This window comes from Notechis scutatus, chromosome Z (assembly GCF_049901735.1).
Source record: "Notechis scutatus isolate UNSWTSFEM ecotype Mainland chromosome Z, rNotScu1.2, whole genome shotgun sequence".
Taxonomy (NCBI): domain Eukaryota; kingdom Metazoa; phylum Chordata; class Lepidosauria; order Squamata; family Elapidae; genus Notechis; species Notechis scutatus.
In genome coordinates this window covers 107,675,615-107,689,587 of record NC_142025.1, presented here as the reverse complement: position 1 = coordinate 107,689,587, position 13,973 = coordinate 107,675,615, and the positions used below count along the sequence as shown (strand labels likewise).

General features: G+C 34.1%; 1 protein-coding gene and 1 pseudogene across 1 annotated transcript; both read left to right on the top strand.

The window, feature by feature from the left end:
* Nucleotides 1–6,686: 6,686 nt before the first annotated feature.
* LOC113425628 (olfactory receptor 14A16-like) lies at nt 6,687–7,601 on the top strand. Its single transcript, XM_026687853.2, has one exon. It carries the CDS (start codon nt 6,687–6,689, stop codon nt 7,599–7,601), a length of 915 nt encoding a protein of 304 aa, XP_026543638.2.
* A 4,737-nt stretch (nt 7,602–12,338) lies between these two features.
* Nucleotides 12,339–13,254, top strand: LOC113425627 (olfactory receptor 14C36-like; annotated as a pseudogene).
* Nucleotides 13,255–13,973: the final 719 nt, after the last annotated feature.

Sequence of the window (13,973 nt, the reverse complement as noted above, 5' to 3'; positions counted from 1 at the left end):
AAATATTATAAATAAATATATGCATTATCTAACCTTATTTTGAATATTCTTAAACACAAACGGTATTACATTCATCCCCAAGTGGATTAATTAAATATTTAGAGTGATCGCACAATGAATTGTAATATTAATATATGAAATCCTTTATAGTTATTAATTAAATAATACTTAATGTTCTTACTATTTTTCCTATATATCTAATCAAAGTATATCACTATTATTAATAAATCAATTAAATCAATTAATTCAATTATTTAACAACCAATTACAACAATCAATTTTTCTTTCCCTAGTATACATATTTATAAACATTATAAAGAGAGATTGAAAAAGGAGAGATAGTTCATCATAGTGCTGGAAGGTGGGGGAATAAAGAAAAATGAGCAGATGTATACAGGAAAAAGGGAGTAAAGAAGGGGAAAAAGGAGTTTTAAGGTAAGTTTTTAGCTTTCTGTCTTTAAGTTTTAAGAGCTTACACTCCAAACGCACCTTTTTCAATTTATATGCTGGCCATCTGCCTGGTTTGTTTGCATTTTTGAAGAAATTCTGTTTAGCTCTCCAAATTTTTGTGCCAATTTTTCTTTTTCCATTAACCCCAACTTGTGTTTAACTACTTCCATTTGGTTTTTAATCTCCTTCTTTTGTGGATATCTTTGTAGTTCTTCCTCCAGTTTCTTGTAGTCTTCCTCCAATTTTTGTTGTGTTTGTCTTTTTTTAAATATTCCTTCTTCTTTTATAATTTATAATCAAACCTCTGGTGTAGGCCTTCATTGTATCCCATACATTTTGTAGTAAAGTTTCTTCCTTGTTATTTTCTTTGAAAAAAAAAAAGCTAGTTCCTTTTCCATATTTTATATAAATTCTTTTTCCTTCAAGAATGAGTTGTTCAAAGTCCATCTTGATCTTTTCTTTTGACCCTGCCATTTGACCCATACTGGGTTATGGTCCACCCAAGTACTTGTTTCTATAGTTACTTCTTGAATGTTGGAGATTAGCTCTATTGACATCCAAATCATATCAATTTTTGACCTTGATAAATGTCTATTGGAATAAAATGTATATTGTCCATTCTTAGAGTTCATTTCCCTCCAAACATCTTGGATGCTTAATTCCTCTACCATTTTGAAAAAGGATTTCAGGAGTGTCTTTCCATTTTGTTTATTTGTGTTCTGTGTTTTATAATCCAACTTTGTATCCACTATCACATTAAAATCTCCCAAAATACATATATTATCATATTCCAATTCTATTATTTTCTTATGCAATTTTTTGTAAAATTCTTCTTGCTTTTCATTTGGTGCATAAATTTCTACTAAAAGTATCTTTAAGTTGTTGTCAATTATTTTCACCATCAATATTCTTCCTTCTTCATCTGTATAAATTAATTTAGATTTGATTGTGTTTTTAATATATAGAGCTACTCCTCTTTTATTTTGTTGTGCCAATGAAGTGTATACATTCCCAATTCTAGGATAGTTCAATACTTGGACATGTTGTTTTTTAATATGGACTTCTTACAAGCAGATTATATCTAATTTTAATTTTTCTAGTTTATGAAATTTTTTTTTTCTTTTGATGGCTGAATTCAGTCCATTTATATTTATTGTAATCAATTTTTTTCTTTCATTTTTTATACTTTATATGTAGGGTTTATTGCTCTCGTTATCTTTTGCTCTTTTGGTTCTTTTGGTTCTACCCTTCCACCTATTGCACCTTCTTCTCGTATCTTTTCATCTCTTTTTTCTTTATCTCTTACTTCAACCATCTCCTCTCAAAGTTTAACTATTTCCTTGTCTCACTTCTCTTTTTCTTTTCTGCTGTAATATTCACCATAAAATAATTCTGCTCTCTCTATTGAGTCCAATCTGTGCCTTTACTCTTGCCAAGTAAATATTTTTGGGGGGTTTGTCAATTGCTTACAAGATAATAGTTATAAGTAAAAACATAGTTATGAATACATGGATACATATAAGAAAAATAAAAGAAACAATAGGACAGGGATGGTAGGCACATTGGGTTTTCTATAAAAATACTGAAGTCTGTAGAGATTCTCAGTCATCTAGGTCATGACTGTCCCAAAAGTGCTTTACCTGGAGGGAACTAGACTTTCTTGTTTGTTCTTTGCGGTTTTGCTCCGCATTAGGAAGGCTTCTCCCTGGGTGGTCGAATGCATCAAGAAAGACACCAACGCAGGTTCTATCTTGGGTGAGCTGCCCCTCTCATAAGCTCGGGGAAGCTCTTTTATTAAAAAATACACAGTGATACGTCACAAGCAGTGAAGTCTATCCAATCATTAAGTTACATGAGTAGGAATATTAGTGCACACATAGTAACATCCAATCACAGTTACATGGTCAGTTTAAAAGGTACTAAGTAGCAAATCAGCGCTTACATTCCAGTTATTTGCCCATGATGACGTGTTTGTTGATTGATGTTGTCTGTTCCTGGTACGCGCTTTCAACCTATGTGAGGCCTAGCCTGTACCGAAGTTGTAGAAACTAATTTATTACTGCAGTTCTTTGAAGATGTTTTGCTTCTCATCCAAGAAGCTTCTTTAGGTCTGACAGGATGGTGGGGAATGGAAGGATTTATATTCCTTGCATCTATAATTCACTCCCTTCTTAATTTAAATGTTCATCAAGAATTGATATTCTCTTCTCAAATCTCTCACTTTTCTCAGTACTTGTTTTAAGACTGTTATCTCCTTTCCTTTATATTTCAATGGGTCATCCCTTGCTCTCTGTAGTATTTCTGTTTTGTTTGCTTTCTTTGTAAATCTCACGTGGGTTTCTCTAGGTAGTTTCTTTTTCATGGCATATCTTGTATACACTCAGAAAACTTCAACTATTCCATCCATCATTTTTTCTTTGGATATCTCCAAGGCTCCTGCCAGTATTTCTATCATTATTTCTGCAAGATTTTCTCCTTTTTCTTCCTTGGTATTTTGAAATCTCAAATAGAAATCTTCCCTATTCATCTCCCAAGCAATCATTCCTTTTTCCTTGTCTCGTTCAACTGCTATAAGCCTATTATCAATTTCTCCAACTTTTTTCTCTGTCTGGTCTCCTTTTTCTTCTATTTCTTGAAATCTATCTTCATTCTTCATCATCATTTGTTGTATATTCTCTACTTTCTCATCTGTTTTCCCTGTTCTCTCTTTTATTCTTTCCATTCTATCTTCCAAGCATTTTCCTTGTTCTTGTATTGCTTGCATTATCATATGTAATGTAACCTCCTTTTCCTTCTCCTTCTCCTTCTCCTTCTCTCTTTTTCTTTCTCTTTCTCCTGCTGTAACATGGTGTGAATTGGCCACTGCCTAGCTGGGCTTAGAGAGGAGGAGGTAGGAATTGATGAGCCTGTAGTAGCTGTCTTCCTCATCTCTGATTGATTACAATCCTAGTCAAAAAAAATCTGCTTACAACACCTGGAACAATCTTCTTCTATACATTAATCCCATTATAAGGGGGAAAGGATTGGAAATAAAAAGAAAAAGAAAAGAAAAAAATTATGAAGAAAAACCAATTTCACCCAAACATCCAGAGACTAAAATATAAAAACATAAAAAGCAAGAAAGGTGTGAAAGAATCTTTAAATATATAACAGTAATCCACAAATAGTATTAAAAGGGAAAGAAAAAAGAAAAAAAGAGTTGTATTCCAACAGTAGGGCTAAAGTCAAATTGAAGGTTTAAAAAGAGCCAGAAAGATCAGGCCAAGAATGACGACCAGCCATCAAAAAAAGAGAGAGAGAAAGGTATAATTGCAGTTTAAAAATGTGTCATAGAGTAAATCACTGCCACCATGCAACGTCCAAGGCACACTATCAGAATTTCAACAAAATATAATCCAAGGTCACAATAGTCTCTTTTCTTTCAACTTCAATCTCCAGCCACTTAAATTGTTTTACAAGAGGAGCACCTGCATAAACATTTCTTCAGTGCTCAACTCTCTAACTTCTCTTAATGTAAACAGTCTGTGACTGGGATAATTTTCTCACAATTTATTCCTTCAGTTCCTTTGAAAAGATTTTTTAAGTCTCTAGGTGGCAGTGTTACTTTACTTGACTTGACTTTCACTCCTTTGTTACAGTTAATCAGGAAAGGAAAAAAAATCTAAAAAGTTTCTAAAGTAAAAGATTCCCTTTAAGGAGGAAAAAAGAAAACCAACAAAAAATTCAAAGTCTTTCTTTAAAATAAGTGTTAATAATTGTCTTTCTTTAATTATAGTTATAAAGTCCAGTCCAGTTAAGAAATAAATCCTTATTAAAAATGCAGTAAAATAGTTCTAATTGATTTTGGCTGAAGGTTCAATTTCATCGCTTGTTTCCTCTTCTGTCTTCTATATTCTTAAAATATCTCTCCCCCCCTCCCCCAGGGTGTTCTCTTATTTCTTGCCAGAAAAAAAAATTAAAATCTCACCCAAAGCTGACACATTTTCTTTCTTCTTCTTCCCTTCTGAAGCTGTCCCAACCTTTCAGCAGCTTCAATGGCCACTTTCCTCTGCAGCCAGATTGGAGAGCTTTTCCTGGATCAACCAGGGACTTTGTGGTGTCCCTGGGATTGACAGGATGTGCTCTCCTCGACTACCAACTCTACCGTCTGGTTTGGTTCCAATTGAACCTTCTAGCTGTGAGGATATTGATGCCGGTCCCGGAGCCCTGGAATCACTTGTCATATCATTGTGACATCAGCCCGCCCTCCTGGCATTCCACTAGATTTCTATTGATTTTTTAAAGCTTTATATCCATCTTTCCCCTAGTTATTTTATAGAAAAGTATGAATTTTCCACCCCTGTGTTAATGATGTGGACTTATCATTAACCCAGTTCTTAGCTCTTCCCCCATCCATGGTGGACAGGATTGAGGATGGAATTTCTTAAAATTGGAGGTGATACAAATCCCAAATGATGAAACTGCTGTAGAACTTGCTTCAGTCAAGTCTTCTCACTTGATCCATATTTTACCTCCTACAGTTTGGACTGCTACTATGATGGTAACCCCAATTCTGTTAACATCATTCTGAGACAGTATTATGCTGTAAGATAAAAGGTCCTGGAGGAGGCAGCTGTGCAGTTGTTAATGTCTAATTCAGTTAATCAGCACCCAGAAGTCAATTTTATTTTTGTTTGCTAATTATATTAACAAGCACACAGAAGCCAGTTTTATTTTGGTGTATAAGACTCTTGAGGGCAACAAAATAGATTTAATTTAAAAAACATAATAGGAATCTCTTCAACTTCAGATTGCTATTTCATCACATGAAAATTAGTGGGACAGCTTTTGTTCAGTGAAGAGATATTAACACTCTTAAAGCATATAACAGAAGACAGAATCTGTGGAAGAAATAGTAAGTTACTTATGTACAGAAAGCTTAACTGAAAAGGCATTTCCTTCTTTAAAGCAGCATATTGGCATTTATTTAAATATGTCTGGCTTGTTATATCTCTGCCTTGGATTCATATTTTTTTCCATTTTGCAGAGAATTTAATTAAATGATAACATAGTGTTCAGATATGACAGCAATAGAAGTTAGGCTATTTTAGGGAACACGACAAAAGTTTCTTAAAGATTAAGAATTGTGGACTTAAGAAAGTAGATTTAAAGGTATTATGAATCAGAATTCCATTTGTTAGAGATTTCAATGCAGATAGTAAACAATGATTTTAGTAAATCATTAACATGTTGATATATTTCCCACATTATCATTATAAAGAATGAAATATAGTTATAATGTGCAAAAATCTAGATCAAATGTTCAGGCCTGTAAAAAAATTTCAAATGAAATTGATTGAATGGGTGAACTGATCAATAATATGGAAATTAGCATCAGCAAAGTCATTTCACTAATGGACAGTAATATTTCTATTTTTCATTTTTAAAAACATTTCAGTGTTATCATTGAAAATGTGGGTACATAGCATTCCACATTGTTTAAATAAAGAGTGAGATATCAGAGTTCATAGCTGTAATAATTTGTTTCTCATTTTCTGGCCAAACTCTCCTGGAGGGAATGTAGGTTTGTATTTGATGAGATATTACTTTTTAATTGTAAGCTATTACTTTCCTTATGATTGTTAGAAAAGTGGATGTATTGATTTATTCTGGTAATTTACCTATTAGGTTAAAAGGTTATATGGTTGTTGTTTTTTGCTAATTATCTGCTAAGGTAATAGAAAATATTTCTGTCTGGCACATCACACACAGAGACACAGACAGACACACATGCACATTGTACAAGTGAAAAATTTCTGCCTTCAAAATTTCCAAGTAAAACACTTAATTTATTTTTTACATTTATTTGCTAGATTTTCATTGCACAAAGCACTATACATAGGATGTTCCCCAATTTTCCAACACTATCACAAATCTATACAAGTAGTGAAAGATTATGATGGATTCAAATATTGCCAGTACTCTTTCATAATTGAAACTGGACTTGATCAATATTTTCCTAATCTTTAGCAATTATTTTGATCAGTAAAGGACAAAGGTATGCTCTAATATGCCCATCCTACTTGTATTTCTTTCAGGCTCTGATCCTCTATGCATTCTGTCCATGGTTTCTAATTGTTTCTAATTGTTTTCTGTTTTCATCACATATCAAAATGCCACTTCCAAACTTTTATCTAATTCTATTTTACTTCTCTGCTTTCTTGCAGCTAAGCCTGCAGCTTTATCATAAGTGAAACATGGATAATCACACCACGGTGTCCTATTTTCTGCTCCTGGAATTTTCAAACAGTCGGCATCTACAACTTTTACATTTCTTCTTCTTTTTCTTGTTATATCTAGCAATTGTAACAACAAATCTTCTCATCATCTGTGCTGTTGCATTTGACCATCATCTACATAGCGGCATGTATTTCTTTCTAATGAATTTGGCTCTACAAGATGTAGGTTCTGTTTCTGTCATTGTCCCCAAATCCATGATAAATTCCCTCCTGGACACAAGACACATTTCTTACTTTGGCTGTGTTGCTCAAGTCTTTCTCTTTGTCTCCTTTCTGGGTTCTAATGTATCCCTCCTGACAGTCATGGCATATGATCGGTATGTTGCCATTTGCCATCCACTGCACTATGAAACAGTAATGAATTGGAAAGCCTGCATTGAAATATTGATGCTGGTATGGGTTACTAGTCTTCTCTATGGAATGTTGCATACAATTGGCACATTTTCATTCTTTTTTTGTTCTAACGTGGTCAACCAATTTTTCTGTGAAATTCCACAATTGCTAAAACTCTCCTGCTCTGGGTTCAATCTAGTTGAAGCTGGAGTTCTTGTAGCCAGTGCTACTGCAGGATTAGGTTGTTTTACGTTTATTATTGTATCTTATGCCATGATATTCAAGGCAGTGCTAAGAATCTCTTCTGAACAAGGAAGGCAAAAAGCCTTATCAACTTGTATTCCCCACCTCATAGTAGTGTCAATGATTTTATTGACTGGATGTTTTGCCTATTTGATCCCTCCTTCTAATACCCCATCATACTTAGATTTGTGGTTGACTATTCTGTATTCCCTTCTTCCACCACTGTTCAATCCAATTATCTATAGCATGAGGAATAAGAATATCAAATATGTCCTTTCTAAAGTGTGGAGATTCTGAAAAAAAATCTTTGAATGTTGCTTCTACTCTGGTCATTACAATTTTGTATTTTCTTGACTTTTATGTTTCTGAGCAGAAAGAAGTTAGAAAGAAGTATATAATTGGGACATAGGTGAAGATAACCTCTCAAACCACAAGAATAGTAGAACTGAAGAAGTTGCTGAGCAAATGTCATGCATCTCTAATTACTATCAATGTGCTTTAGAGATCCTAAATCTGAATGTTTGGCAGTTATATCACAGGCTGGCAAATCCTGGTTTTTACTGGAGTGAGGATCAGGGTGTAATGCAATTGGAAAAAACAGGTTTAACGGAGAGGAGGTTTAAACAATATGGTCAAATTTTCACTTTTATAAAATGTCTCCCCCTCCAATGTTTATGGCTAATTAAAGTTTCAGATTTTCAAAACAACAACAAACAAACATCAATCTCTATAATTCTTCTGTCTTTAAATGGTAATTTTCTGCACACATTGAATTTTTTTCATATTTGAGACAGCCTGAATTTCTGGTGTCTGCCAGGACAAGAAGTGGTTTTCCATTGCCATTGGTGTGGTGGTGGGGGAGAGATGTGTGTGTGTGAGAGAGAGTCCCATAGTCATACAGGTGGATTCATTCCTAAGGTTTCCAGCCAGTTAGCGTAAGTACTGCACTGCACCATTCAGAAATCTCACAACTTGATGTAAATTGGAAGAAATAATGCATGCATCCTTGTGCAATACTTGGGGAAGGGAGCACGCATAGACGTACACCAAGAATGATATCTTACTGAAATGTGATTAAGAAATATTGAGTTTCATTCAAGTTAGTGATAAGGTGCAGTATACCAAAGCCATATCCAGGTTTAATGTTATCTCTGCCCCCATCTGACAAATATTGTTATAAATGAATAAAAGATGGAAGATTTGCTAAATATTTTGGGGCTTGAATGAGTGTATTTGAGAAAGGTGCCGTATACTTTTTAGACAACATCAGTATCATCCTTTGAGGAGGTTGATGGCTAAAGGGATTTCAGCTGAAAGGTTATTACAGTTTCTCCTACATTTATAATCATCGATTGAATATTGCTGTCTTGCATTCCTGCCTGATCTGTGGATATTTCTTATCTACATTATACTTTGCAGTTAAAGTTGTTATTTTTCTCTGCTTTACTTAATGATCCCTTTCATCTTTACACAGATATTATTTTCTAATGCATTAACCTTTTATTCACATTTGGTGTGTTGCAGAAAGGAATGAGTCCAAATTCTTCAAGAATTGTTTTTCCTAATTCTAGTTCTATCTAGAGATGTCAATATGAGCCATTAGTGTTTACTGAAGCAAGTAGCATTCTATCAAGAATCAAAAGATTCTTGAAGTCTTTTAAGGACCTAGGAGTACTTAAATCATCTAAGCCCCCCAAGCTCACTCTAACAGCATTGCCAAAAAGGCTTTAAGAAATGTTAACCTTATTTTGCAAAGCTTCTTCTCCAGCAGCATTGAATTGTTCACTAGGGCATGCAAAACATTTGCCAGACCAATTCTGAAATACAACCATTATATTTTTATATTTATCTTTTAGAATAAATGTCAGCAGAAGAATACATGGTGATATTTTTATTTTATTCCTTTACTTAATTTTCACATCTCCCTCAGCGATGGACTCTGGGTTGTATATAATAAAATATTTTAAAAAGGTTTAAAAAGTTAAGAATTTAGAAAGAGGCTAGTATTAAATGCTGATAAAATTAATTGAAAGATGAAGGGAGGGATTTCAGGGCACTGGCCAGAATCAGTGATGTGTGTTCCTCTGGTTCCCCATATGAGACTATAGCACCATGCTTGATACTCTTTTGGAATGAATATGGGGGCCTGCATCACCTATGAGGTGAGAATATTCCATAGGAGAGGGGCAAAGGCCAAGAAGGCTTTTTTCCTGGACCTCACCAGTTGAAGTTCTTTAACTGACAGGCTCTGCAACATACCTTCCCCGCCTGACTAAGTGAAATGTGCCCATGTAGTGGATGAAGATGGTTCTATAGATAGCCTGGCCCCAAGCCATGTAGATCTTTAATAACCTATATTATAACTATTATACTTATAGGTCCTTGAATTGGACCTGGAATCAAACTGCCACCCAATGCAGTTGGGTGTTATCTTCTTCTTTGGGCATGCAGCCTTATTCTGTACCAGCATAAGTTTCTGGATACTCTTCAAGGATAGCACCATGTAGGTAGCCAACATTACTATACTGCAAATTGAAGGTGACCAGGGCATACATGACCAAGTGGAGAGCCTCTCTATCCAGGAAAGGATCAAAACACAATCTGAAGCTGAGCAAATCCCTCCTAAGCATGGTTGCTCCAGCTCTTTAAGCAGGAGTTGGAGTCCAGGAGGACTCCACTAGGTTTCTGTGAGTGTCCTTAAACTTCTTTTCTATCTTTTCTCTTAAATTTTCCATTTCTCTGTTCATGATGGGTTAAGTTCATAGCTCTTACCCAGTTGTCATGGATAGAACAGATGATGGGTTCTTAAAAGGTAGATAGAGTGAGGAAATCTGTTATAGAATATGCTTCAGATAAGTCTTCTCATTTGATCAATATTTCACACATTTTGGACTACTGCTATGACTGCATTCCAAATTCTGTTTACATTATTCTGAGATATTATTAAGCAATGTAATTAGCGGTCTAGTATTCTGAGATTATAGTTATTGGTCAGTTATGTTAATCAGCACACAGAAATCAATTTTATTTTGGTATACAAGACCCTTGGGGGAAACAAAACAGATATTAATAAGCATTCAGAATAAGAACATCTTAGACTGCAGATACCTGTTTCACTACATGACACTTAGTGGGGCAGCATTTATTTAATGGAGAGATAATTAATATTCTTCCAAGCATATATATCAGAAGACAAAAATTATGGAGAAAAGTCTCTTACAGATTGAACGTGTAACAGAAAAATAATTTCCTTCTTTACTGAAGCAAAATGGTATTTATTTAAATATATCTGATGTGATATCATTATAAATTTTGACTTTATACATTTCCCACTGGGAAGAGAATTGAATTAAATGATTGCATAAAGTAGTATTCTGATGCAATGAAAAAATAGTTTTTTGGGACAGGCAACATTTTTTAACATTATTTTTCAAAAATTTGGAGATTTAAATATATTATGAATCAAAATCCAATCTGCAGAGATTTCTAAATTGTAGCTGTAAATATACCTTTTAAGCTATAATTTGCAGAAATTTAGACCAGGTCTCCAGGAATGTAAAATAATTTTGAAATGAATTGATCATTGATAAGAAAATTAGCAATTGCAAAATCATTTCACAATCTCCATAGATATGAATAAAGAGAAAGTAACATGTCTGAATGTCTTCTTTATTTGTTTCTATTTATTTCTTTAAATACTATTGTTGAAAACATAGGTTCACATTTGAAGAAATCTTGGTATTTCCAAGTTCATAACTGTAATAGATTGTGTATTGTTTTTTGGGCACTGTCTCCTGGAAAAAATATAGATGTATATTGGATGGGAGACTTCTTTTTCAAATTGAGTTTTCATTTTCCTTCTAATTATTGGACAATGGGATTTATTAATTTATTCCTGCTAATATCTCATTTCTTTTGATTAAGTGCCCTTTACAGTACAGTAGTACAGTTTTGTTTAATATTACCAAGCAAATATCAAAATAACAGTTAATTGGTAAGTAAAGTTGTATTTTTCTTCTTTAAAAAATAATATACAATTAAATACATGATTAGGAGTCTCGTATTTATGTATTGTTTTAAAGGCTATCTATCCTATTTTTTTCAGCCAAAAAGCTGCTAGAGGAAAAAAGAACATTTCTATGTGTATTTCATATAAACACACACACACACACACACACACACACACACACACACACTCACATTACACATGAGGGCAATTTCTGCCCTTAAGATTTTGAAGTAAAAGGGATTGCAATGTATTTTAATATTTATTTGCTAAATATACACTGTCTTTCCTCTAGAAGCACAGAGCACATTCATGGAACATAGCATAATAGAGTTGGAAGGGATCTCAGAGGTCTTCTAGACCAACCCCCTGATTGAGCAGGAGACCCTATATCATTTCAGACAAATGGTTGTCCAGTCTCTTTTTTGAAAGTCTTCAGTGATGGAGCACCCACAGTTTATGAAAGCAAATAATTAAATTGATTAATTGCTCTCACCATTCGCAAATTTCTCTTTAATTCTAGGTTGCTTCTCTCCATGATTAGTTTCCAACCATCATTTCTTGTCTTGCCTATATACATCACACATCCTTTAATTTCCCAACACTTGAACAATTTTGTACAAGTGGTGAGGAATTGTGACTTGTTCAAATAGTCCCAGTAATCTTCCATGGTTGACAATTGAGTCAGATGGGTTTTTTCTAATTTTAGGTACTCCTTTTGATAAGTACATAAAATAACAGAACTGGAAGAAGAATTAATGGGGAAATGTGCAGTAAGTAGTTGTTTCTTTAGAACAGATGGATAGAAATTGACAAGTGTATGCTCTAATAACACATATGCCCATCCTATATTTATTTTTCCTATGCTCTGATCTTCTATTCATCCTCTATTTCTTCTGTCAATGCTTTATTTTTACTTTCATTTTCTGATCTCAACACATATCAAAATGCTACTTACCAAATTTTATCTAATTGTATCTTCTCTGCTTCCTTGCAGTTATGCCATGCAATTTTGTTGTGAATGAAACATGAATAATCAAACCACAATGCCTTATTTTCTGCTCTTGAAATTTTCAGTAACTAGGCAATTGCAACTGTTACATTTCTTTTTATTTTTTGTGTTGTACCTGGCAATTATAACAGCAAATCTTCTCATCATCTCTGTAATAGCTTTTGACCGGCAACTACACAAACCCATGTACTTCTTTCTGATGAATTTGGCTCTACAAGATGTAGGTTCTGTTTCTGTCATTGTTCCCAAATCCATGGTGAATTCCCTCATAGATACCAGATACATTTCTTACTTTGGTTGTGTTGTTCAGGTTTTTCTCTTTGTCTCCTTTCTGGGTTCTAATGTATCCCTCCTGACAGTCATGGCATATGATCGGTATGTTGCCATTTGCCATCCACTGCACTATGAGAAGGTTATGAACTGAAAAGCCTGCACTGAAATGATGATTCCGGTGTGGGCTGCTAATCTTGCCTATGGAATGTTGCATACAATTGGCACATTTTCATTCTTTTTTTTGTTCTAACGTGGTCAACCAATTTTTCTGTGAAATTCCACAGTTGCTAAAACTCTCCTGCTCTGGGTTCAATCTAGTTGAAGCTGGAGTTCTTGTAGCCAGTGCTATTGTAGGATTAGGTTGTTTTACATTTATTATTGTATCTTATGCCATGATATTCAAGGCAGTGCTAAGAATCTCTTCTGAACAAGGAAGGCAAAAAGCCTTATCAACTTGTATTCCACATTTTATAGTAGTATCTATGTTTTTAGTAACTGGAATCTTTGCCTACCTGAGACCTTCCTCTAACACCAGTTCTTACCTAGTTTTTGGGGTGACTGTTCTGTATTCAATTCTTCCACCCCTGTTCAATCCAATCATCTATAGCATGAGGAATAAGAATATCAAATATGTCCTGTCTAAACTGTGCAGATTTTGAAAATTTTGTTTATTGTGGTTTCTATTATTTTCACCACAATTTTTCCTTTTCTTTTTTTCTTTCCTTTTTGTCCCCCCCGCTTTAATTCTCTGAATAAAAGATTAAGTTAAAATGGGAGACATAGCTATGAAGGGGGATAATTCCACCTCTCAATCAAGGAGAGTGGTAGAAAATTGCTTAGCAAAAATCCTACATCCTTACTTACTATTAATGCACTTTATAGATGCTAAATATGTTTGGCAGCTCTGGCATGGCACAGGCTGATAACTCCTGTTTCTTATTGAAGTGACATTGTGATATAATGTGATAGTAGAAATCAATTGTAATTGCAAGAAGGTTTAAGTTATGCCATCTATTTTCCCCTCGCCTTTCCTGAATAAAATTGGCTTTCCCTTATTAGTGCATCAATTTTATTAATGTGTCCTATATCATGATTTAGAAGACAGTGTGAAAAATGTGCTCTCTGAGTTTAGTGATTTTCTTGCAGATTTTTCATTACCAAAATTCTTGCAGATTTTTCATTACCATTTTTCATTATCTAGGTTGGTAATGAAATATCTGCAAGGAAAACACCAAGCTCAAAGAGCACCAAAGACCCTACAGTTCAATGTTGAGCTACAAATTTCTATTACTGTGGAAAATACATTCTAGGCAAAGAAGGCAGAGTGTTAGAGAGGTTTCCATATTTTATTTAACTACATGCCTGGTTTATCTGAGAA